General features: G+C 38.4%; 1 protein-coding gene across 5 annotated transcripts in view; it reads left to right on the top strand.

Annotated features, from left to right (window-relative positions):
• CACNA2D3 (calcium voltage-gated channel auxiliary subunit alpha2delta 3) overlaps positions 1-26,923 on the top strand; it is a 551,583-nt gene that overhangs the window by 446,328 nt on the left and 78,332 nt on the right. For all 5 annotated transcript variants that reach the window (XR_010072843.1, XM_063348451.1, XM_063348449.1 and 2 more), the window contains 9 exons: positions 5,049-5,120; positions 5,351-5,412; positions 7,322-7,389; positions 9,228-9,273; positions 9,427-9,524; positions 10,331-10,424; positions 12,140-12,235; positions 13,537-13,658; positions 14,253-14,333. Coding sequence is in view for 4 of the 5 variants with exons in the window: in XM_063348451.1 (XP_063204521.1) it covers positions 5,049-5,120; positions 5,351-5,412; positions 7,322-7,389; positions 9,228-9,273; positions 9,427-9,524; positions 10,331-10,424; positions 12,140-12,235; positions 13,537-13,658; positions 14,253-14,333 (739 nt within the window). In the remaining variant the exon portion in view is untranslated. The remainder of the gene's footprint in view (positions 1-5,048; positions 5,121-5,350; positions 5,413-7,321; positions 7,390-9,227; positions 9,274-9,426; positions 9,525-10,330; positions 10,425-12,139; positions 12,236-13,536; positions 13,659-14,252; positions 14,334-26,923) is intronic.

Here is a 26,923-nt window from a genome sequence, read left to right as displayed (position 1 = left end):
TCCCTGTTCTGACATAAGTCTATATTTTCTTTCTCCCTTAAAAAATATATATCTTGCATTCCTCCCTCTCTCCACCCGCTTTGTGAACAGTGAAACAGTTCGTTTCTGTTTTAAGCAATGTCTGTTTCATCAGGTGATAGATTGTCCTCATCCTCTCCGAGGAGCCCATCTTACTTCCCCATTTGAAGTTTTCTGTTGGAGTGTACGCTCCAACTTTTTTTCACGTTTCTTGTATAGCTTTGTGCAGTTTTCGATGCCTGCTCTACTCAAGGCTTCCTCATTAGATTTTCATGTTCTGTAGCAGCCTTCTGCAATCTTGGCAATCACTTGGACTTCATATTTTATACCTTGCCTTTTCTCTTCTCCTTGACCACATATTACTCAACCAGTTCCTCTGCAAATGACCTTTTAAGATTTCCTTTCTCCTTTCAAATGTTATTGCTGTAGTTAAGTACAGCTTTTAAACCTTCACGAATTTTTTTTTCTTGTTATTTCTCTTCGGTTTGTGTTGGGTTTTTTCCCCCTTTTTATTTCTTCCAGTACTTTCTCTGCTTCATTTTTACAGTTTTAATCCCCTATTTTTAATCATATCTTAGTTAGAAATTCAGTGGTTCAGTTAATGTAACGCTGAGCTATTTCTGTGATATTGAAAATTAAGTTTTACTGATAACTGAGATTATATCTGAATACACATGAAAGCAAAAAGTTCTTCAGCTTCAGCTCTTTCTAAGTATTTCCTTTGTTTGAGACCCGAGTTGTCACCACTTCTTGGAAATTTTTAGCAAAAATCGAGTTTTGTCTATCCGTAGGCTGCAAGAAGTTTTATTTCACGTTTTGATGAAAGATACATACATAAATTTTATCTGTTTCCTTTCACCAAAAAAAAAAGTTTGTTAAAAAGTATTTTTTAATTGTAACATAGAAACAAGCAGTTTCACCGTTCCAGTTGTTTCATCTTTTGAAGGAGAAAAGAAGTTAAACTACGTTACAAATAGACTAAATGGAGCGTTACATTTGTAGAAAAGATCCAGGTCCATTGCCCAATATGTATGAGTAAAAAAAAGATAAATTGTAAGTGAAATAAATTTTGATAAATATTTAATACATAATAAAAACCCCCTAGATATTCTGTTGTAGCCTTGGAGCAGCAGTAAACACGATTTTCAGTACCCGTGTACAATACAGGTGTGCTGTAGTGACCGCTTTGAACGATCCCCATCTGTCAGTGCTCATAATTCATTAGTGCATTCTTTGATAAACGATCCCCCAATAGATAGGTTTGGTAAAACAGCCTACACAGCTACTGTTTGAGGATTAGTGACCAAGTGTTTTCTGAAAAAACAGCAGCTTAAATATTGTGGAAAAATGTGTTAACATTCCAAACGTTGTCCTAATACTTCAGCAATGCCACACACAGGTGGACGCCTTTGTGCAAATATCTAAATAGGAAAAAATGCAATGTCAAACAAATAATATTTTTACAGGTATTTCTAAGAGTAAGCCTGGAATATCATTACAAGTTTTTTTGTGCTTGTGTGAAATACTGCGTAGGTCGTGTACGTGTGCATACCATGTCAGTCCAGCCTTCAGAGGAGATGATGGCCAGAAATACTAATGGAAGAATGAAACAGAAAGAGATGTGATATAAAGTAGTATTGGAGCTACAGGAAGAGTCATTATAAGCGTTACGGCTAGAATGGGAATGAAATTTGAAGGAAGTTATGTAGTTTATTGTAGTAAAAATCAACTCTTTATTCAGCTTTTCTGATGTAAGGATACAAATGAGCGTCCAAAAAGTGTATGTTACTTTGTTGATCTTTTGTAATAGGCAGGTCCTAAATATTGTTAATTTTGAGTGAAAATGGTAAATGTTGTGTAGGAGACTTAAAACTTTGTGAAGTAACTTACTGACTTGAGCGCTGCATGTGGCTCTGCTTCACCCAAGGCCTTGGATTTGATGTTCTTGATTTTTTCCAAGCTTGGGTAGTAAAGCATTGTTTATTCCACTGTAGAGGGAAAGAATTGATGTATTCACGTAGCCGCTTTTAATAACATAGGCTACTAATGGTGTATTTTGCTCCCACGAAATACTTATGTGGAAGCTGATTAAGACATTTTCTTACTTTTTACCACATTAAGTTAATGGTTACATAGTTTCCCAAGAACATAGAATGATCTCGTACTGTAGCAGTGAAGCCGGGGTGTTAGCAATTGATTGGCTGTATTTAGTTGGAGGAGTAGTAATGCGTACTACTCGGAAGAGGTGAAGAAATAGGTTTTCTCTAGTCATCCAGGAAGGAAAAGGTGGCAGAACTAAGGCTGGAATTTTTTTTCACTGTGAAATAGAGTTGGTGGAGATAAATATTCATCAGTTCATTTTCCAGGTTAACAGTACCTGCTATCTTGCTGTCACTGCGTTTTATTAGAAATAGAAATCTTAACAGCTTATTAAACTAACAGTGTCTTCCAGCAAAGCTTGGGAATACGCAGTACCAAAGACGAGAAGTTTCAATTTGGACAGAAACCTTTTTCTCATTAACTCACTTCTAAAATTCTTTTATTATAATTTCTAGCTGAATGAAATATTTTTTTCCAAATAAAAAAGACCATGAATGAATGTTTTGGGGCTTGAAGCCAACTGAGGCAGTATTTATTTTATGCATTTGAGGAGGGAGATGAAACTGCAGAAGAGCCGAGAAACCAGATTACAAAGCCAAGAAATGTAATCACAGCAAGGAAAAAAAAAGAAGAAAAGTAAAACTCTAAATCCCACATGCAGACTTGATCTTAAACACTGCTGAGAGTTTGGAGGCCCTTCTAGTAAATCTATGACTTGCCTGAGGCTTGTGGGAGGAATGGGTCTGAGACAACTGCAGGCACCAATAGGAGAAAAATGAAAACCATGTTAAAGATAAATGGAACTGTTCTGTAAATGTTAGAAAGTAGATGGTTAATTAAGACCAGATCTCCAAGTCCAAACCACAAAACTTAAAATGGGAAAATATTTCCAGAATTGCCTATTATGTATTGTTAAAAAAAATCTACAGTGAAATATATGCTTTATTTTATACATGCCTCCAGCTAAAAATTATTCTTTTACACTCACTGACAGAAGAGTAAGACTGTTAATTCAAATCTAGATGCCCCAGAATTAAATTTAAAGAGCTGCAAAGTTTGCAGTTTTTGATAGGTCAGCCATGCTCAGCTCGTCCGTGAGGATAAACCCAGGTATTTCACTGGCAGGTTTGGGCATCCTCTTTTCACTCCACACTAACTCAAAAAGCCTGCAGAGTGCACTGATATGATCGTCTTCACAATTTTTCGTTAAAATCTGACTGAATTGCCCAATCTGGCATGAGGTACTGGAGAACAGGAGATGTTTATTCAGCAAAAACACAATATCCAAAATTGTGTTCAGTTAGATAAGCAGTAGGAGAGACGTAAAAATGCTCATTATGTCAGTATTATTCTGCATTTTGAATATCCCTGACGAGGGAATCTGAATTGATTAGTGACAGTGGAATTTCCCTATTGTAATGAAAATTACAGCTGCGAAAGATTTATAGGTGCTTCTTACCACAAAAAAAAAAATAATCCCACAAGTATAGCGATTTCAGTTGTAATTGAAGATATCCTGAAACAACCACCTTAAACTTTCTGCATCTGTGCCATTAAAAATATAAGCAAAGAAGACGCTGCTTCCGTTCTTAAATCTAATAGCATTCAAATAGAATACATCCATACATGGATGGTATCACTGCTGAACACTAACTTTCTTATTTCTTCCCTGAAGTCCTGAACTGATAAATAGGCAAATTCAAAACGCTAAGGCTGAGGACTTCTCCAAACCCCTGTCGTTTTGTTCTGCAGTTTCAGCCCAGAGACCGGGCTCTCAGACCAGCGTGGCCTCGTTGGTAGGGACGCTGCAGGTCATTTCGGCTCGGGGGCCTGGTGGGCAGCTGTTGGGGTTTTTACTCTCTCTTCATCGTCACGGCATGCTCTCCTGGGAGAGCGGCTGTGTCAGCTGGAGTCCTCTGGGAGGAAGGCACTTCTTTCCTAGACACCAGATAGGTGTGCCGAGGGAAGACCTTTTGGAGGTGATGGGTGAGGGACTTTGCAGCACAGGTCTGGGAGCCTGCAGCTCACGTAGAGGCAAGAATAAAGTTACTGAAAAGCGGTGCTTGCGGTAATCTAAAAAGCAACAGATCTAACTTGCAGAGCAGCAGGTAAATCACTGTATATAAACTCTCTTGTGTTTATTTTTTGTTTTCCCTAGCTGCTTCGAGTTTTTCGTTTATATAGTAATGAAAACTGTTTTGAAGGTGATTTAAAAAGTCTTTTGGACGACTTTGAGAGTGAGAGGTCCAGGCCAGTTCTGAAAGCTGTGACTGACCCAGGGCTTCCATTACAGAGAGAAAATGTATTACCTTGCGAGGGGCACGTGGACACCGATGGGCAGCCTGGGGGAGTCGCAGGGCCCGGCAGCTGTGTGCCCGCATTGAGACAGGTGGCTCATCAAATGGGCTGGCATTCTTTTGCGAGTTCTAACTCCTGGCGCAGCTAGGGTGCAGTTTCTAGTGCTGCTTCAGGGTGCAGCCCATTGTTGAGTATCAAGCAGAAGCAGAACGAATAGTGTAGGGTAAGTGGGGTTTCCTCTTTTTGCTTTGTTTATTCTGGTTATAATTGTTGATGTATTTAAACGCTGAACCCTGGTCTAACTTCAGCTAAATCCAGCTGGGAACCTAGTCCTTATCTTCCTAGGGGGTTAGCTGCAGAACAGTGGTCAGTTACCCGGTTTATCCCCCATGAGATCCAGATTACTACACAAAAAGCTGATTTACCATGAAGGATGCCGATGCTTTAGGCGAGTACTTCAGCAACTTGCCTGAAGCGTGTGGCCTATACAGGCAATAATAAAATCTGTAAGAGGGTTGTTCAGTGGGTAGTAGAACTACTGAAAATGAAGACATGAAGAAAATTAAGCTCAGAGTCGAAAGAATTCCAGAAAATGCAAGTAAAGGAATTGACATGCATTTCCTTCGTTTCAGCTCCGAAATGCAATGGTGAATCGGAAAACAGGGAAATTCTCCATGGAAGTTAAGAAGACAGTGGACAAAGGGGTACAATGTATAAAATATTCCAACTAAGTATAAAGCAAGCAGTTCATTTTTTTTAACAACTTTTAAGATTGCCGTAAATATGATTCACTGCAGTATCTTTTTTTTCACTCACTGAATATAAACATCGTTTGTAATTTTATCCGTGACTAACCACTTGATCTTTTATACATTTGTTATAGCAAACTAACTTCTTCCCCCCTCCTCTTCTGCCTTTCTTGTTCTGAATCTAGAAGCGGGTATTGGTGATGACAAATGACTACTATTACACAGACATCAAGGGTACTCCGTTCAGGTAGAGCCGACCATAATAAATGGACGTTTCATCAGACGCATTGGACTTGCATTTGTTCAGAGCTTGTGATCTCATTAAAAGCTCATCAGCAAAAGCTGACAATGAAATATCCTTGGACAATGCTGAAAATAGCAAGGCAAAGGAGCCTACCAGCATTCCTTTCAGCTTTTCCAGGGATGGAAAGTTTGTGCAAGCTCACACAGGCAAACTCACAGTGTTTGTCATGGCTTACGTTTCATTAAAAAAATATTCAGTTGAGGTTTACATTGAACGAAAGGCTTTAGCAAGTGCTTGGAGAGCTATAAATACTATAATCCATTTAAGTAACTACATATTGAGCCCCATTTTCATTTTTTTCCACAACAAAAATGTAATGTAAAATGAGATAGTATTTCACTTCCAATTTGAGGTTTGGATATTTTGTTTCTCTGAACTACCTTCAGTGTATTTGTATAACTAAAACTGAGTAAGTCAGCCATGTTATTTTGGCATGCATTAGGAGGAAAAAAAAAAAAGAAAAGGAAAGAAAGACAGGAAGTCACTTTAAAAATGCTCATATTTGAATTAGAAATAATCCATTAATAAAAGAATACTAACTGTTCCTTATGCTTAAAGCAGGAGTCTGATAGCTGCAATACTCAACTGAAATTTTCTTCAATGGAACTGTTTCAGAGAACCTCAGCTACATTTCCACATAGAGAAAGTATAGGCACATTTCTCTGATCTATAATGCATGTGTTTATTCTTGTTAAAATTCACACATAGGTGGCAAAACTCAGTGTTGTTTTTGTTTGGGGGTTTTTTTTAGGGCATTTTTTGTTATTTGTTGTTTGTGGGTTTTTTTGTGTTGGGTTTTTCTTTTTTTTTTTTTTCCTGCGACACTGGCATTCTTATCCTATTTAGTAAGGAGATATGGGGCTACGTGTATGCATGCAGTGCGAGCTCTGATTCTTAGGACAGAAATATAGTAGGTAAACTGTCCTGCCTTTTTCAGCGTGGTTTGTATCTGGTTTTGGTGGGTAGGAGTTCAGATTCAGGAAGACGGGGGGGCAACAGTTATTAAAATATATACTGTAGTGTCAGAGATGTTTACTGTTCAGCCCATTTCCCGATCGAGCTGTTGATTGCGGCGTGGGTGCTCCCAGGAGTTGGTGCCTCTTCGTACCTAAAGTACCAGCCCGTACGTTTTCAGTCGTACCGATTGCTGGCAGGTTCCTGGCCTCATGTAATCCCCATGAGCGAATGAATGCCAGAAGGTGTTCCGGGTACGTGTTCGATAGGAAGAGGCGTGGAATCCCCCAGCCAGTTCATTCAATTTGAGTAGTTTAAGTGGTAGACTAAAATCCAAACCAAAACTGGGTACGTAACTCTTGAGAGTTCATGAAGCTGAAGTCAATGCAAAAACCATTAAACTAGCTAAAAATATGAATCACAGAAAAATTAGTCCAAGAGGAGTCATGATGCTGTTGTCACATATGAAATTCTTTTCCTCTCAGTAGCTCCATTGATTCCCACCCTCATGTAGTTTCTCAACAGCTTAGTCTGATTTACAAAAAAATTGTCTCCTTCATTGTAAGGCCATGGGCATGTTCAAGACTCAGCTGAAGAAATCTCACGCTGGGTGAAGCAGGGAGCTTAGAGGGGCGCGTTTAGTAGTTTGCCAGAGAATAACGGTTTACTGCACCTCTAAGAACACATAAATACAGCCGATTCTCGCAGACGCACCAGAACTGAGACAGCATTGAAGCAGCTAGTTGAACAATAAATATGACCAGTGAGGGTTTGGAAACAAACAGTTTTCAAGTTAGTCACAGTACACTAGCTGGAAACGTTAGAAATGAACATAGCTCTGAATGTCTGTTACTGTTTGTCTCCCAGATTTCAAGGTCTGCTTTATTTCTCTGCACAGTTTAGGTGTGGCTCTCTCTAGAGGACATGGAAAATATTTCTTCAGAGGGAATGTAACTGTAGAAGAAGGTAAGATACCTACCTTCTCATGTTGCTTACACAGTAGTTTTATTGTTGATTTGGTAGACCTAAAACTTGTATGTTTGTCTGCAGATTCCATAAGGGAATTAGATGTTGGGTTTTTTCAATTTTTTTTTTTTTCTCTTTAAAGATCTTTTACTTCATAGGATTTTTTCCCTTCGTTTATATTAAGCACAGTCGGACTGTTTGTGAAGCTTCTTTAGATGGGCATCATCTTCCGTCCTCCCCTCCCTGTGCTCCGGAGAATCGCTCAGGGTCCAATGTTAATTACTTGTGGTGTTTTCTGAATGAAGTAGCCACTGAGAGCACTGGAATGGTTTTGGCTTTTTTGTTCCCAGACTGCACATTGTGAAGTCGTTCAGAGCTATAACCACTTTGGGCGTTGTCCACGGGATTTTACATTTTGCATTTTTATAATAACAGTAGAAGTAACTGGGGGAAGAACTCTTCTTTCTTTATGGTGTCGCTTTTTGATAAGTCCACAATTAAAATGCGTGGAGGAGTCAGCTGTGAGTGGTGATAAAGTCATTTGGCAATCAGATCAAAACCAAAGTTCCTGAAGGTGAAGGAAGAGCAGAGACATTTCGTAGGAGTGAAGAGAGGGTTGAGAGGTTTTAGCAGTTGCTGAGCAAAACGATGTTTCAGTAGAGGAATGCTTTCTGATTTTGTGCTTAAGTCTCCATTTCCAATTCTGCTTCTTGTTTTGTCAGTGATGTTAAACAAGATAGCTGATTTCTTCAGGTCTTTGTTCCTCAGCTGTATTTTGGGAATGAATATGTTCCCATTCCCAGGAGAGATGTAAAAAGAAATGTTTTAAAGTTTGAGCCATTTGCACAGCAAATCCACGTCTAGATAGAAGAAGAGCACAGCAGGAGACGGGAGCTGCCGACCCTCCAACTGTTCCCAACATACCTCTTGCCTATTTTCTGTAACCCAGCCGTACGTCGCAGCCAGTCTGGCTGACATTTCCTCCCAGACGCATCACCAGAAACGTTAACAAAACCAGAAGTGACTGTTCCTTTTCTCCCACTCTTACCTTCGCTGGTTCCCTGTCACTGGCACCTCACTGTGCTCCCCAAGGACTGTCATTGCAGTTCCCGTTTTGACTTCCCTGCTTTCCTCTCTGTCATTGCTGCTTGTGTGCTCAGAGGGTTTAAACCCAGACCCTGCCTTCTGAACCCTCTTTGCTTATTGTCTATTGAGAAATGTTTTAAGAGTTTTTAAAATGGCCAAAGTACATTTTTATTGTGCTATATAACTAATGATATAGTTCTTATTTACAAGCATTTGCGTGACCTGTTAGTACAATAAACCTATTCTGACCGATCCCGTAAATTGCTGCTTGTGTTTATGGGCTGTGTACTTAGGTTTTGAGGGGATCGTTGTTTTTAAAGATTTTTTTTTTTTTTTAAAGAGAAAGAGAACAACTCTCATGAAATGAGAAGTATGTATTTTAGCATAAATAACTTCACTAGTCAAATAGAACAAGGAAATACAAATAGGAGTCTGTTACCATTGTGTCCTTCTCTTTGCTCAAGTTTTCTTCTAAACTTCAAATACATCATGTGAGTAATTTGTATGAGTTAAACATATCAGCACAAAAAAAAAAAAGTTTTTCCTACCTTTTCAGTTTTAGATCTGATTTAGTTGGCTTTTGCCAGTTTGTTAGACCCTAAAGCGTATTTGAACATAGTTTACTGTGATTTATTACGTTGTGGTAATAATGCACTTTCCAAGAAGGAAGGGTTTATGTTATGGAGCGTATGTAAATAACCATCTGTTACCCAGACTGCTCCCTGAATAACCCATCATTATTCCTGTTACAGGTTTACATGATTTAGAACACCCTGATGTATCTTTAGCAGATGAATGGTAAGCCTTAAACAAAGCATGAAATTGGTGTCTGTTACCTTTCTTGGTTTCATATTGTTTGTGCTTGCTGAGCCTGATTCTTTATGTTCAAAGACAAAGAGAGATCATGCTTATACATATTAACGTTTTAATGCTTTGACAACATGTTCACAGGTCCTATTGCAACACTGACTTACATCCTGAGCACCGTCAAATGACTCAGTTAGAGGCAATTAAACGCTACCTCACAGGAAAAGAGCCATTGCTCCAATGCAAGTATTTTGTTACATGTGCATGAGTAGGCTTTCCCCCAGCTAAACACTGTCGTACTCAACCTTCTACAGAACGTAGTAGTTTAACCAGTGATAAATTGAGATTGGATTGCTTGGCTGATGTCATTTTGGAATTTCATTTGGTTTTGAGCTTTTTCCAGGGTATCGATGATGATATCGACAACACAAATTTCTGACTTTTACGGTGAACAATACGCCTGAGCCAAGCACTCAAGTTTCTGTTCAGATGGTGTGGCTATACTATGCGATAGTATCGCTCCGTCTGGTTTTATAAGTTGAACGGGATTGGTCTGAATCAATCCTTGGATCATGCCTCTAAAGAATATGCCAGATATTTCATGAGTATTTTAGGGAGAATATGTATGCAATTAACATTTCTGAACTGCAAAGCAGAATAAAAAAAGTTCAGATGGATAGCTGCATATGTCTGTTTGCAGAACTGTAGAACGCTTGTGACTGTTAGTAAACGGAACTGTTTTAACCTTACGTCATATGCAAATGCGAGCATTAGATAGTATGTACGTGAATGCGTTCCATGAAGTGGAGAATCACGTTCTTGTTTTTTAATCTACAATTGTTAGTAGTGCAATGAAATGCTATACAAAAAACTGCATTGTGGTAAAATACCATGTAATATTACGTAGTAAATGCTTAATAGTGCGAAAAGTTGAATGCATATCACAGATAAAATATAGTACAGTGTCAAAAAAATTATCGTATAGTCATCTAACAAAAAAAAAATAATCTCTGAACATATGTTTACCGATTTTAATGTATTTTAATAGGTGATAAAGAATTGATCCAGGAAGTTCTGTTTGATGCAGTCGTGAGTGCACCAATTGAAGCTTATTGGACCAGTCTGGCATTAAATAAATCAGAGTGAGCAACTTTGTGTCAGTCGTTATGTGTCAGTCGTTATGTGTCCGTCATGGGTGAACTTTTAATAGTTATGTTGGTGAACTGGTGGAATACCTAACAAATCCTGATATGCATGAAAATATTTTATTAACCATTTGGTCCCACATAACACCAATTCTGAGTTCAGTGTTAAGTGTTTATGTTGCAGTGTACATTATGATGAGTAGTTTTAGGGTTACCCAATTTTCTCAATAAATTAATTTGTATACTAATGAAATTGCATACTGATGACACCTTACCGTTCTGAGTATTTCTAACGAACGGTTTAGAGTACTTGAGAAATTTAATGCAAAATTTACAAACATTGTTGATGGAATTGGTAATTTGTCTCAGAACAAATCATATATAGAAAAATCTGTACTGGTAAAATAAATTTATTTAATAATTTGGGGTGTGTGTGTGTGTGTTTTGTTTGTTTTCCTGAACTAACTGGGATCTAGGTTCCTGTTACAGATTGATAATCAGGAGATTAGCTGGTCCTTTTTAGAGTTTATATGTTTTACTTAATTAATTTATGTTATGATATACTAAGGCGTGAAGAAACACATTGTTCTATATATTAATGAAAACAGGTGTTAAGATTAGCAGTTTGCATGAAATACTGTGGTTGAAGGGCAGTTCTGGAGATCATCCTGATTAGATTTTGTTAAATTTGAACCATTTTAAAAAAGTTGAATGAAAAAATATATTGCTGTGAAGCACATACTCATACTGAATGAGTAAAATCAATGTGAATAAGATCTGATTCATCGAAGTAAGGATTATCCAGTCTTCTCTTAGAAGATAAGAAATTGTTGCATGCTGATATACTTAGACATTGAAGAATTTATATAGAGGGATAAGGTTTCTTGGAATCCTCCTCCACAATTAAATAACAGATCCAGTAAACACGAACATCCAGTAAACACCTGTGGAGAGATACTAGCGGGAAACTTTTGATCCCCTTTCATATGCTGACTTACGCTAAGGAGACGGGCCATTTATTGAAGGATGAAGCATGAGACAGTAAGAGGGCTAAGGCTATGGCCCCTGGTTTTGTGCTAGGACTGAAGTTCTTGTAGCCATACGAGCACTAGTTTTAGAGTAGCTGGCTTGGCGCTGATACCAGTGCAGCAACAGAGTTCGGCCTGAGCTGCCCGCCACGTTTTCTTCCTACGGTCTGGAGGCTTAGGCCTGTCCTAAGGGCAGCTACGTTGGAGCTAGCTGTTTTAAATCGAGCTTAGCTTGTGCTTCCTTGAGCAACAGTCCCGCCTGTGACTTGCAGCACAGATGTACTGCAGAAGTGTTGAATGGACGGGGGGCGAGATCTGGAATTCCTGCCCATCTTGAATCACTGGGTGCCAGTGGTTATTAAATAGATGGTATGTAACTATGCCACACCTCTTTATTCTATGGCTTCCATATAATCCCTCACCACAAATCCTACAAAATTTACTGTCATTAACTTTTAGTGACTCTTGGTCTAAATAGCATTTCTACGCTGCATGTTTTCCAAAATCCACATGACTTTAACTTAAAAAACAGCATTTAAAAAAAAAATAAAAAATTAAGGGAGCTATACTTAAAATAATCTTTCTCAAAAATGTGAACGCTTGTACTTTCTGTGACCAGTAATATAGCTTTATCTGTTTACTGTCTGGAAACGTTATCTTTGCTTGTGTTCTGCTCTATTTCAGAAACTCTGACAAGGGAGTGGAAGTTGCCTTCCTCGGAACACGGACTGGACTATCTCGTATCAACCTGTTTGTGGGTCCGGAGCAGCTTACTAATCAGTAAGTAACAAAGCTACGTTTGGCAACCGTGTGAGAAAAGAAGAAAAAAAATATATTCATTTTTAGGAAGCCCACCTACTGTTTCTTCCAGGGTTTTCCACTGGCACACTAAAATAAATAGAATGAATTAGGATTTTATAGGATCCCTTCGATTCTTCCCTCAGCTAGAACATTTGGAGCAATGAGCTATTTTACACCTGTAGTACATACATTCACTTTCCACCCACTTCCTTGGGGTTAGCCTCGCATCTTTATTCTCCAGAGCAGAATTATGAATATGCTACATCAGCAGATGATGGTTTTTCTTTTACTATCCCATCTAAAACCAAAAATCTGTAGGCTTTTTCAGGGATTTTGCATCATTGTGGAAAATTTTGGTGTTGAAATAAAGCCAAGTGACAGAAGTGGACTGGGTGAAAGAGTTATTAGGACACGTCATCACTCAGAAGTTTCCTATCTTGCTTGGAGAAGATGTAATCTAGCGGAGGTACAGATTTCTTAAAATGGAGAGCTATAAAATAAGGTCCCATAGTTAATGACGTTTTTTCGGGCAGCAATTTGATACTGTCAGGCAAATCTACGTGCATTATGCATGTAAAAGAAAATCTGCACTTGATGTTTACCATAAACTAAGTTTGTTGAGTATAAAATTATATGGTGCTTGTATGACCACAAAATACTGTTGTAGCGTGAGTAGCCTGCGGGTGAGATCGGTAGCACTGTCGTGGTCAGCCAGCGTACCGGATCAATAGTGTGGAGACCGCGCGCGCTCTTTTCACTGACACGAACTTTCCTCTGTCGACATTGCCCGGGACTACTGAAGAACGAAGTACGTAGCAGCCCGCTACCACCCCTTACATATTAGTTGGGAAGTAGGCTGTTAAATTAATTTTTTTCATTACTTAAGAATGAATACCAGTGGCAGCAAACTACCAGATCTCCGGTGTCTTGTCCACTTTGCACGGTTCACAGAGCTTGCGTTGTGCTGAGAGAAAAAGGCTCTTTAGACAAAGCGTTTTTATTTGTACACATCAGTGTGAATGTTTTTCATGGTACTTAGAGGCACTATTTTTTTGGTACTTTTTCCATCCTTCACAACAAATGCAATTGCAAGTGCGTCACAAATCAATATTAGAGGCTAAAGTTAATCTTTTGTCGAACAAATGGTGTTAGAAAAATTGTCCAAAACCATGTTCTTTCCCAGAAGATTGTGTTTTGTTTTTTCTTGCCTTTCAAAGCTAGAAACTATTGTGTGCCATGCAACAAACAACAAGTGTTTTTTTTCTCTCTTCTTTCTCAAGAGATTTCCTGACAGCTGAAGATAAGGAGAACATTTTTAATGCTGACCACTTTCCACTCTGGTACAGAAGAGCGGCTGAGCAAATACCTGGGAGCTTTGTTTATTCAATCCCGTTCAGCACAGGTCTGTTCTTTTGTTATTCTTTAAGTGCTGAGCCACGTATGACGCTGAAAGGATTCCATGTCAGTACTGAGTGGGCTCTGTAGCGAATCACAAATGTTAATCTAAAATGTGCATTGAAAATTGCAGCTAATTTACTGGTTCTTTGACCAGGTGCATCTTTTATAGGGCTCCACGTAAAGCCCCGAGATGTGGTGTAACAGTTTTCATTTAATATTTGCACAGGCTGAACTTACAGCCTAGTGTTTCAAGCAAGACAAGTCCAACAGAGCAAGCGTCCGCATTAATGAGAAGCCCTACCGGTTGTCACTTTGGTTCCCACTTTTAACAGAGAAGGCAAAAAATGGCTACTAATTTCAGTGTTTTAAGCTTCTTGTTGGATGTTGGGGAATTTTGAAATGCCAGTGCCGGTATGTTCTGTGCATACGTAGAACATGGCATTGGCTGTCTTATTAGCTTATTTTTCTGAGCACTAAATCCACATGGAGTGTTACTTCAAAACAGAGGGTAAAAGCTCAATTTCCTCATTCTGCAATATGTTATTTAATTTGGTTTTGGTTTTATTTTGTTTTTTTTTTTTCTTAATACACCCTGCAGAAACAGCAAACAAAAGCAATGTAGTGACAGCCAGTACTGCTATTCAACTGTTGGATGACAGAAAATCTCCAGTTGTTGCAGGTAAAATTGTTGTATTTTACTTGTTTTGTGAAGTTTTTTTAAAGCAGTGTCTGAGTTTGTAACTCAGGACAGTAACTCCAGGTTGGCAGGAATTTAATGTGGGAATATCATCGTTTGAGAAGAGAGGAGGAGGGAAAGATGCAGTTGCACCTATAGGATATAATTGAATGACTGAGTGTAAAGAACACTTAATGCCGCCTCTCCCTAAGAACTTGATCCTTTATTAATTGACTGTCCGGGCTCTGTGTGAGGTTTGGAGTTTGACTTAATGGAAATAACCATTATCAGTGAAGTGTTTTTGGTAGACACAATTCTATATCATCATAAATCAGAATATGTTATGTTAAGAAAAAGGAAATACAAGAAAGATCTATCTCATGTATAAAGGTTCCACGCAGTCGCCGGGTTTGAGCAGCCTGTCCTATCACAAATGATACAGAGCGGTCATTTTGTCTAGATTACCAGAGATGTGATTTTATCAGAGCATATAAATTGAATAAAAAAGTTCTACAACTAAAAGATGAAGTTTGACAACTACAGACTGGAAATAAACCACACAGATTTAAAAATGAGAGTAGGTAATTTGTAAATTGTTGGACATTCAGATGCGTTTTTGAATAGTTTTCTCTAGTTCCCAGTGGTTACTGACGTTGAAAGATGAATTACTTTAGAGAAGTCTTATGTTTTATTGTGCCAGAAACCAGGCACCCTTATCTCAGGGAAAATTAGGTACCTACCACACATAACAAGAACCGGCCTGTTTTTCTTATATTTAAAATATGATTTAAAATGCAGTAAGATTCAGTGAATAGAATCCTGAAAGAACAAGAATGTGCCAGATAATTGGGAAATCTCTAATCTCTTTCCTCTGACACCGAATACCTCCGTTGATAATAATAGATTTTGTACGGTCAATAGGAAAGTATCCTTCTCACTCCAGTTTGTGTGAAAACATTCTTCACAACTTCCTGAGCTGGCTGCTGTTGGCTTGGAGCAGGTATGACATATAACCAACTCTAATACTGTGTCAACAAGCTCGGGCGTTTTTTTGTAGTAGTTGTAAAAGAGAGAGGCGGATGTTGCTTCCGTTTCCCCTGTAATCATGTTTAGTGTCAAACATGCAAAATTCCTTGGGTCCCGTACTGTCTAACTAAAATAAAGACAGGGTCTTGAAAGCCTTTTAATAGCAAAGCTTGTAAAAGATTTCCATGATAGCTATAAATGCATAATGCTATGAAAGATGAGAGCAGTGTATTTGTATTCTGAAGCACATCAGTGGATTTTTGCTTTTGTTTCTGTAAACTTTAGAAACCGTCCGCTAGATTTTTTTTTTAGTATGAAGCATTCTTAAGAATTTGCTTTGAATATTTTTTGCCTTCCCTTATGTATGGTTGCATGCGTTCAGGGTTTTTTCGAGAGTGGGGGAGGCTTCTTTGGATCCGTACACCCCATTTTCCATGAAAGTATCTTTCAGCCAGCTACAGCTATTCAGAGACAAAAACGTATATGTATTATTCTTGTCCTCTTTAAATTGGAGGTCATAAATCCAACTTGTCAGTCCTACTTTTTCCACCAGAAGGCTTTCAACAAAGTACCCAGTATCTAGTTCAATTTTTAGGTTTTATTATAATGTTGATAATAATCTGTTTTAAGCAAAATGGATTTGGAGGCAGAAACTGGATAAGTGGTAAGTGGAAGAAGTTTGAAGTTTTATTAGCCAGACTTGGGAGAGTAAAATAGGGTTATGGGTAACATTTTCAAATACCTACATCGAAGTTCAAATTTGGCGAAAACTTCTCATTTTAATTTGTGTGAAGTAAGTATTCCTCATCCCCATTTGGTCTGAGTGGATTAGAGAAAGCAGCAGGATGGGATACACATTTCGTGTAAAATCACTCTCTTCCCTAGAGGGATTCGACTGAAAATAAAGCTGTGCCAGAATGTTGTTTATTACAGATCACTACAAGAGTTTAAAAACTGGCAGAGAGAAACTAGAACATTGTTATAAAATGGAAACCTGAGTTAGACCTGCCCATAAGGGGAAAAAAGGAACAAAACCAACTCTTACTACAAAATCTGTGGTCTCTTTTATTTTCTTTGTAATTTTTTTAAATTTGATTTTTGTAGAAAAACATCAGTTATTACAGACTTGATATGCAAATCTACACTAAGGCTTATTGCAAGTAGGGACGACTCAACCCTTTAATATAGGCAGAAAATCCTAAAATCAATGAGTCTCCAGACTGTTGCTCCAGAGAACTTGAGTGCTGCTGTTTCACCATCTGTACCTGCTAATACCAGTTCACTGTCAGAATGTGTTTGATTATCGGCAAAACCCCATGTAATTTGTTTTTAAAATCCCTCCTGCCTCTTTCAATTGAGATTGTGATTTTTCTTTTTTACTTAAATGAATGCAAATTTCTATAGAAAATGGGGAAGAACGAGATAAGTATTTAATATATAAGTGTAGTAGCATCATATTTATTACTGTGTATGTAGAGTTCAATTTATTTGCAGGAGAGAAAGGGACAGTAGTGCTGAATGCAGGGGTTTTTTTAGATTTAAACACATTTATGCTCAAAATTGCCTTGTCTTAGTGTTCTCTATGACCATGTCTCCTATATCAAGTTTACATTGAAATGTTAAGTTTCTTCAAACTATGCATATTACGATGTGAGGGAGAATAAAAGATGGTGGAATTTTATTTTTTTATTCTTTTCAACGTGATCTAAAAATTGTAGAATCACCCTAGTCTTGAAATTCCATGAGATTCATGTAAGATCACTATTCCTTTCAATTATGAAGATGAAGCCAGTCAATCTGGGATATCTGAATTTAGGTAGTAATCTAGCTATTAAAAATGAGGCAAGTTAAGACTGAAATATCTCTTCCAACGCTCATGTGAAAGACAGTACATTTCACGCTACCTGTTAATAGAATTTAGCATAACAGTCTTGTATTTTTTGTTACTGCATGGTGGGTGAACGCATTTCACGTTCTTATTTGAACCTTTATTTAGAAGTAGTGAGTATATGGGCATCTGGGTAAAAACAGCATAGGATTTGTATATGTTATGTACACGCTTCTTTTTATTTCCAGTCTTTTGTGGAAAGGTGAAGGTTTCATCATTATGATTTTGTTTGAAATAGATTTTTTAAAGATGCTGTTCACCCAGACAGTTCTGGGCAAGAGATGGGGACGGAAGCAAGCAAACGAAAGTCATCATGGAGTGAGGCAGGCTCTAAAAAATGAAAAATGTTTCTCATGATTTTGAGAGAGTTGAGAGACTACATGAACCTTCATGTTTGTACTTCCCTATAGATGCGTTTTAGCTCAAAAGCTACGGTACAATATAGGACCCTAAAAGCCCTTTATGTTGAAAGAGGCTATCGCTGTTCCCAGAAAGCATGAAAATTAGACCCTTGGGATGTTTAATTAAAGATAACAGAACTGACATAATCTTTTTAGGGCAAAAATTTATTAAAGAACACTGAAAAAAAATGTGATGAAAATTGTCAAGATCTCTTAACTTTTCTTCATAGAACAAGCAGAACCTGGAATTTCAAAGCTCATTGAAAAAGTACATAGCAATGCTTAGTAAAAAGCTCTGGACACCTAGTCATAAGAATGAAGGATTAAATAACACACAGCACAGTCTTTAGTCTCATAGTCATTTGAAACATAGAGTTTGAAGTAGATGAGGAGAAATAGTCCATTTTTGTTTAAGACAAGGCTGCTTAAAAATTCTGAAATTAAGTACAAATTTTCCTTAATTCTTTTGTGCCTGTTTTTGTGCAGACTAGTTATATACATGAATGGTTGAGGTTGGAATTGACCTCTTGAGATCATCTAGTCCAATCCTAGTGGACTAGATCTTGAGCAGAATCTTGAGCTAGTGCAGGCCTTGAATGTCTCCGCAGATGGAGAGGCTGCACCCTCTCTGGGAAACCTCTTCCAGAGTTTGACCACCCTCACAGTAGAAAAATATCATAGAATCATAGAATTGCCTTGGTTGGAAGGGACCTTTCAGACCTTCGAGTCCAACCATCAACCTAACTCTGACAAAAACCATCACCAAACCACATCTCTAAGCATTACGTCTACCTGGCTTTTAAATACTTCCAGGGATGGTGCCTCAACCACTTCCCTGGGCAGCCTGTTCCAACGCTTAATAACCCTTTCAGTGTAAAAATTTTCCCTAATATCCAGTCCAAACCTCCCCGGTTCAACTTGAGGCCGTTTCCTCTTCTCCTATCGCCTGTTCCTTGGGAGAAGAGACTGACCCCCACCTCTCTACACCCTCCTTTCAGGGAGTTGCAGAGAGTGATAAGGTCTCCCCTCAGCCTCCTTTTCTCCAGGCTGGACAAAAATAAATAATTGTTTTCTCTTTCTTATGAAACCAGGTCTGTGTTGCAAATAGGTGTGCAAATTTGTCACAGAAAGAGCATGGAATGTGCCTGCGTTTCCAGTATTGCAGGACACAGCCCAGCACTGTGAGTTACTGAGTTAGTGAGGTTACCGAGGGTCGGTGTGGGAGTCTTTTCATTTTAACTGACGGCTCTGCTGTCGGTTGCGAAGGACCTAAGAACATAGATTTGAAAAATAGGCATATAAAAAGATGCTACTACTCTGAAACCCAGTGCGAGTGTCATTAGCATGTTTTTTCCTTGATGGAAAGGGTGAAGTAGAAAATGATGTAAAACTATTAGCTGTAACTACATATAGTAACTGGATAGAAAACCAGGTGGTTTTTATTACCATTGCCACCTATTGATAAAAATGTAGAATTGCAAAGGAGTTCTGTTTCTATGGTACCAAAGAGTAAAGAATATATAAAGTGGCTTTATATTTATTTTCTACCAGAATATTTTATGATCAGTTTTGTGTTGGACTTCCTATTTATCGAAGTTGAAATGAGGACACAGACAACACTAAATGAGTCCTGCCTGCACACATGCTTTTCTGTGGTCTCTCAATCAAAATCAAGTAATATTTTAATTTGTTCATTTTAAAAACATGAAAAGCATTTACCAATAGAGTCGGACCTGTAGTTTCAGAAAAGAGGCTAGCCCTCATTGCTCCGTGTCAACGAAACTGGAAAAGTAGATTAACGGAAACCCAGTGTAGCTAAATCAGAGAGAAATGAAAGTACTCCAGCAATCTGGAGATTTCTCTTGTTCAGCATAATTCTGGAAAGAACAGAAATCCGTGTTGTTCTTGTGCACGGGCATCTCTACAGTCATTTTCTGTCAAAGGAGAGTGATTGCCTGGGATGTGCATTCAGGCGTTGCCATAGCTCTGTGAATCTACCCGCACTCATTCTTTTCTGCTGAAGCTACATAAAAAGAAAGACTGCAGTAATTCCCTTTTGAACAGAAGAGAAAAAATCAGCACGGAGGGAACCCTCTTTTCCTTCGCAGTTGCAAGCTTCTTGATGGGTGTTTTTGTTTTCCGTCTGTGTATTGAACATTTCTCATCCAGATGGCCTGAAGATCAGCCACTCTCAGGATCTTCTGCAGCGAAGGTTACCGAAGTCTACAGCTCTTGTGAGAATACAAGACCCATAAGGGCCAGCCTCTGCTATCCATGAACACGTTGAATAATAGTCATACTTTGTAGTGTATGTATATATACTTTGTAGTTACACAGTCCTTTTGAGAGAATAGATTTACTGTTAATTTCAGAATGATTACGGAGGGCCAAATTTTTCTCGCAGCCATTATTTTCTGCTGCCAAGCAGTAAAAGCTGAGAAGAAAATGGGAGATGCTTTCTACCAGCCACGACTCATGTCTTTATATAGTGTCTGGTCTTTATGTAGGAATGTGGCACAGAAGGTTGCAGGCAGTCGGCCCTTCAGTGGGGCGCAGGTGCCTTTAGTTCCGTAGTAGGTGGTGGCATAACCCAAGGGCGCCGTAAGTGTTAGGTTCTGCCGTGCTCTCTGCCACACAGCAGTGCGGTGACACTGAGACGTCACCGCTCACATGTGAGATTTCTTGGAAAGAAACATGTCCGTACGGCTTAGCAGAATAAAAACAACACCTTTTAAAATAGTACTGTTGATTTCTGCTAAAACTTCAGATCATGCTTAAGTTTTACTTTATGTACATATTATCTATATTTAAATATACACTAAAAATATATATTTAAAATATAATAAGCAAGCCTTTGTAGTCAGATGTAGGAGGTGTTACCGAATCTGAAGAAAAGGCAGCCTGACCCTTTTCTGTGCACTGGCAGTTTTGATTTTAAATGCTTTTACCAAAAATTCTTATTATGCAAACAACTAATCCTTATTGTACTGGCAAACAAATTGTCCCAAGTAAAGCCAGGATCTTTTCCCTTTCCAGTATTTAACTTTTCAAGGCTGATCCTTTATTTTTATAACCAGCCCACATACAAGTTCGAGGTTTTTTTCTCCAAACCCTCATTAGAGAGAGATTTTTTACAAGTGTCCTCATCCATCACCGTCATAGTTTTCCTTTTTACATCATTTTAAGAACAAACGTTAGTATAATAATAAATTCAGTTGGTCCATCTTAAATATTCCTAGTCAAGATGCAAAAAGCGCTCAAGTACTTCGAATTTGAAGATTTTGAAGATCTGGAGATTTAGGTTCTCCTTTTTGTTTCTCATCCATAAGCTGAAGCAGATATGGTAAAGGTTTCATTTCGTCACTAATTTGTTAAAAATGGCATGCAATTTTGAACGCTTCTCTTCTGGTCAGAGTGAAGTGACCTTGATGATCCTGCTGTTTAAGGTATTTCAAACTCTGCCTTGAAAACAGGAAAGGTCCAAAATCTCATATTACTTTTAAAATACAGATCTGTCTTACTGAGGCTGGTCACGCTTCAGTTTTTTAATCTTCCTGTTTGAATCGGCCTCTCCAGAACAGCAATTTGAAAGGAAAATTTGTGCATATAACAGTCTTCTGGAACCGATGCTGCTGGTGGGCCGGTCTCTGAGTAAGGAAGATTCTTTTATGATTTCATGGAGGGAAATAAGCACATTGTATCTGAGAACAAATGCCCTTATAATACAAAAATTCTGTTCTTCATCCCCTTTTTTCCTTTTTTTTTTTTGAGTGTGTTAATAATTGTATATACAATGTGACCTCGACACTCCATTCCGGGTTTTTTTGAGTGAATTCAAATGGAGTTTGCAAGCACATCTCTCTTTGAACAAGATCCCAGAACATGCTTTGAAAAAAGGGCTCCCAATAATTTAATCAAAATAGTAGCTTGAACTAGTGATATTTCTAAGAGCGGCAGATAATAGTAAATGTTTCACAAATAGTTAAATCTGCTGTTGTTACAATAGCACATAGAGTAAACGCATCTGCTCTGTACTGCTTAGACTTTTTTTTTCCTTTTTTATCACATGTATTATTTTGGTCTTACTATATTATTAAAAACATTCAAGCAAATGTCACTGTCCTTAAATACACGGTCCTTAGAATTTATGATACCGTCTATAAAATTGCATTTTAGTATGAAGGCCTAAGGGAAAATGAATATGTCATCACAATGACACACCAACCAAATTTTTAAAGCGTTCTAAAATAGATGTTTTCCTTGTCAGGCAAGACAGTGATTTACTTAATCTTGACTCCACATTATAAGCCACATAAGATTATATTCAGCGGTAGCATTTAGTAAATCCCTCAAAATGCTTTTCATGCTTTGGTGGAAAACCACTAGTTTATGTTTTTCCAGAGTTTCTTGTTCATTTTGAATATTCTCTTTGTATTCATAAATCTAATGTTAGTATATAGACTAATGTTTTCAGTTTCAGGAAAACTGAAATGTGCATTTGCACAGTCTAACGTTAAACAACTCCCAGACTTCGGTTAGGAGCCGTGGCTTAGGAAGGGGTTTGTAGGTAATGTGTGGAGAGAGGTGACTCCTGCCAGGATGCTCCAGCGCGTGTGGTACCGTCCTGCCCCTCTCCGTTGACTGACCGGGCAATCTGAAGCTAGATGGCATATCCCCAACCACTCGTAATCATTTGTCTTCGTTCTCAGGTCCTTTTACCATACAGAATTAGCGTGTGAAATAATTGAATATCAGGGATTTTAAAGATAGTTCTCTGCTAGCGTTGTCTTGAGAATTTAACCCCTATTTATCTATTTCTTGGGCTTTCCTCACCACTTGTTCTCAGAGAATCTGGAGCTCGGTGGTTGAATTAGAACAGTATCCCGACACGTATAGAATTGACACGTATAGTAAATCGCATAGAGCATTCTGCTCTCTGCTTCTGCACTTTGCAGTTGGGGCTTTTTATTTGTTTGGCTGGATTTTAGTACTACGTAATTTCGGTATGAGGAAGATCCTTGTGATCTAGTAGCAATCAGACTCTAGGGGCATTCTACTAGATAATTCTGCTGCCAGCAAAATAAATCCCTGATTTCAGAGCAAAGCAGCAGATGAGCTGTCAGGTCCTTTTGAAAAAATCAAATAAAGCTGTGCAATTAGGAAGCGGCAATGACATAGTATATGAATACATTAATACCAGTTTAAGTACTGTGGATTAACCGATTTATTTCCCTCCCCTGTAGACTGTATTTCCAAATATTAACAGTCTTTTCTCATGTGTGTTGTGTCTTGAAAAGAGGATGGCAGCCTTATGCAAAACGTTGAGCGTATAGTGTACGCAGCCCTAAAACGTCGGGGCATCCCTCTGTAACCAGTGAGAGCGAGCAACGGCAGCTTCCGGGAGAGGTAGTTACGAAGTAGTAGTTGTTGCTTTGTTTGTTATGGGTTTCTAATTCCTACTCCTTCTCCCCTGTTGTGGCTTAACCGCCACATCCAGGTGACCGATGTTGCTGCCTGTCTCATCTGGGGAGCACACGGTCACGTTTCAGGTAATATAAACCCAGGAGGTACCGAGACTCTCTTACGAGTATTATCGCTGTGCCCCTTTCAGCCACGTTCAACGATCAAAGCTGGCAAAGTAGACGTACTTTCTGCTTAACTAAAGCCTGCGTGTCTTTGTCTTCCGGCCAGCAAAGATAGGTGGTTATTAGTAGGCAACAGTTGGTATTTTTTTGTTAATGTTTTAATGATAGATAAGCTATGTATAATGTCGCTAAATGTTTGACTTCGATATTCAAGAAGAGGGATCCTGATTTTATTTGGACGTTGTATTACTAGGGAATAATGAAGCTGAATTTTGATTGACTTTTTGCAAGCTCTGGATGGAGAGGCACATATGGCAAGCAAGTATGTTTCAGTTTAAGCTTCATTTCTTTCAATATAGATATTAAGGACATTTTCTGTAAAGAACATCGGTGTATTGTTTTTAATCTCTGTTAATTGATTTTTTTAGAAAGCCTCTTTTTCCAAGAACAAAGTCGTATGGTGAGCCTCTGTATGAAAGGCAGGGATACAATCGTATCTGGACTTTCTCTGGCTTTGTAAATACCTTGCAGAGCAGCGCGTCCTCATATTTTGTTGACTTCGGGGGGAAGAGTGTTTTTCACAGAGATTATAAAAAAATGCCGTGCTCACTATAATACCTCTCATGAGGTTGCTGGAAAAATAACAAAGCTTTTTCAGGAACCTTTATCTGAAAAATTAATCTGTGCAGACAACTTATTTCAGCAGCAGATGTCCATTGCTAAGCTTTACAAATTAAGGCAGTTGTGTGGGGAATCCTTATACCCAGTCTTCCACTCGTCGTAGTCAATAATTGTTATGGGCAATAAATTGTGCCCTTTGTCTCTATTTTCTGTAGTCAAACATTCTGTTTCCTCTACTGAAAACCAAATAATTTTGCATTTATCAATTTAGGCAATTGAATCAATACTTTTCTCTATTGAATGTCTGCTGTTAGCTTATCATCAGAAATAACTGGAATTTGTTAATTGCAGACACATTTGTAAATATTACATATAGTCTTACAAACTTTAAATGAAAAATTTCTCTGGGATTTTTGTGGGTTTTTTTTTTTTTTTTTCCTTTAACAAATAGCAAGTTAGGAAGTATAAAGCAGATTGTGCATGGGTTGGCTTGCTTTACTCCCATAGCACAGTGAACTAATGGAAATATGATTTACTTTGCTTTCTGGCAGAACTCTGTATCAATTTACAGCCTTATGTGTGCATGAAAATCCCCGAAGCATCTTAAATGTGACTTAGAAAGAGTTTCTTTAAATGCTGTTGTGCCCTTCATTGCCTCTTCCTCACCTTTTTCTTTTTTTTTTCTTTTTTTTTTTTAAACTGTCTTACAGTAAGGAAAGCCTGAGAGGTTTTCGTTGATAGGCTGTTTTTTAAGGACTAGGAAGATGTTGTGGTTATTCCTGACTAGGAAAAATCAAGTCAGTTCTTGTTTTCCTTTGCTTGAAGGTATCAGCAGCGTGGAGGCCTGTGTGATGGGAGGGGCATGGCTCTACCTGGGCCTATTAGAAACACCATGGGTGAAATCTCTCTGCACATCAGAGGTTTATTAGCTGTCGTCTTAGGGTCTGCGCTTTGAGTGCAAGGGTGGTCGCTTTAGGTCGTCACCACAGAAAAGCACTGATTTGGCTTGGCTCTGAACTCGTTTTTTGGCCCATGGGCAGTAAGGTTCTATCCTGTATTACTTCAGTCTTCTCTGTCTGAAAAACTATGTTTTGCTTTGTAAAATGTTACTGCGATAAAAGTCTAGAAAATGTAATCTACACACTCAAATGGCTTAGCTCTGAAAATCGATTATTCATTAAGCTTTACTGAATATTTAAAAGGAAAAAAACAAAGTTGCTTCTGAGATACATCATCAAGAGATCAGATTTAAAGAGCCTGAATATAAATATTCTAAAAAATCTGTGCTGATGATGTCTCAGCTGAAGTAATATGCCCAATGTAGGGTACCACATTTAAAAATAAAAAAATAGAAGAACCGGAAAAGTTCCAGAAAATGCAGGAAAATAAAAGTTTGGAGAATCTGGCCTTACAGGAAAATTTGACACAGCTTGGTTTATTTAGTTCAGGACAGGGAGGAATGAAGAGAGCCTAATAATAATATGAAGTACTTAGCAGTTAAAAAAACCCACTAGACAGTAATTAATTGTTTTCAGTGTCTGCTAGATTTAGCTGAAGAGTGAGATGCTTAATTTTCTCTGGACATGAAAGTAACTACAGATGGAGGAATGGGCTTTAATATTTAGGTTGCAATTATTACTAAGTAGATAAGAGCAAGGGTTACGTGACTCCTGCCATATAGCCCATCACTCAGTGGAGGCTGTTAATAGAATTGCTGGAAACTTCGTCTTGGAATCCATCTGTTGGAAGGGAAGGGGAGGTCTCTGGATGCCCGTGCTGCAGGCTGATGCTCAGCCATTGTCCTCTAGTTTTCTGCCCAGTGGAATAAACTGACGAGGTTTTCGCCAGGGGTTGAGGATAGATGCTGAGAAAATCCCCAAGGCTGTGAGCGAAGTTGATTTCTGCATTAGCTACTTGGGCAGGTCTTCAACCCTGTGTCACTGGAGAGATTTAGAAAACGCGTTAAATATCTGTCACAAATAGCCTAGATTCGTTTTTTCTAGTCTCGGAAAAGGTAGATGGAGTTACTGATCTCTGCTGGATGCTTTAAGATAATTTCTAATAATTATTTAAAAAATACTTCTGCACACTTAAAATACTCTTTCTGTCCTAAACTTGTATTACTCAAGTGGTTTTGGCTCTGATTTCCTCTGATGGCAAAACTGCGCTGCAGAAAGGTCGGGGGGAGCCTTGCATGAATTCAGCGGAACGTTTTCTCTGAGAGGGAGCGCGTAAACATGCAACTCCATTGTCCTCCGCGCTGAAGGGCGGCACTGTGATGGCAGCTGCAGCTGCAGTCGTGGCATCTGCAAAATGGAACACTTGTGTGTGGATTTGGGAATAAGAGGCTTCAGAGATGTCTGCAGCAAGCACGTGTGCCAGCAGGGGAAGCGTCACCTCTCTCCGTGTGTGCTTTATGTGCTCCTGTCACTGCTTCTCGTTGAACAGTGCAGCATTTCTTCTTTCTTCAGCATTTTCTCAGCTCTCTTCTTTCTTCCCTACTAAGTAATTTAAAAATGAAATGTGATAGTTAACAAGGTACTTCCTATTTTCTAAGGTAGGTAACGGACGTAATGTTTAATTGTTGTCTTCTAGGGCCGATTGCAAGGTGGAAAAAACGTGGAAATGTTTTTAACACATGTTTAAGTTACCAGTGGCAGTGACCGCAGACTATAGGCTGACTGGTTCTAAAACCGATTGTGAATTGTATTTCTGGAAATATACCAGGTATTTTAAGATCTGAAAATGTAGTCAGACGTTTGTAGCTATTTTGTATTTTCCTTTGCAGAAAGCTCACTCGTGTGAGCTGCTGACTGTAGCTGCACCATAACGCATCTATTGTACTAATATTACACAGAGCTGGTAATGGAGAACGGCTGCTTTACAGTGGCCACGTCAGGGTTTCATCATCTCAAACACTCAGCTTTAAATAGTGGCTTCAGACTATACATGCACAAAATATAAATAAAGTTACATTCTTCTACATAAATTCTTAATATATATTCCAAAGAATATATATATTTACATTGAAAAAAAATGTGAAAAAACAACAACAACAAAAAAAGCAGTCAT

The sequence above is a fragment of the Chroicocephalus ridibundus genome, chromosome 10 (genome assembly GCF_963924245.1).
Source record: "Chroicocephalus ridibundus chromosome 10, bChrRid1.1, whole genome shotgun sequence".
Taxonomy (NCBI): Eukaryota; Metazoa; Chordata; class Aves; order Charadriiformes; family Laridae; genus Chroicocephalus; species Chroicocephalus ridibundus.
Note: the sequence above shows the minus strand (reverse complement) of the source record. Positions and strands in the feature narration are given on the sequence as shown.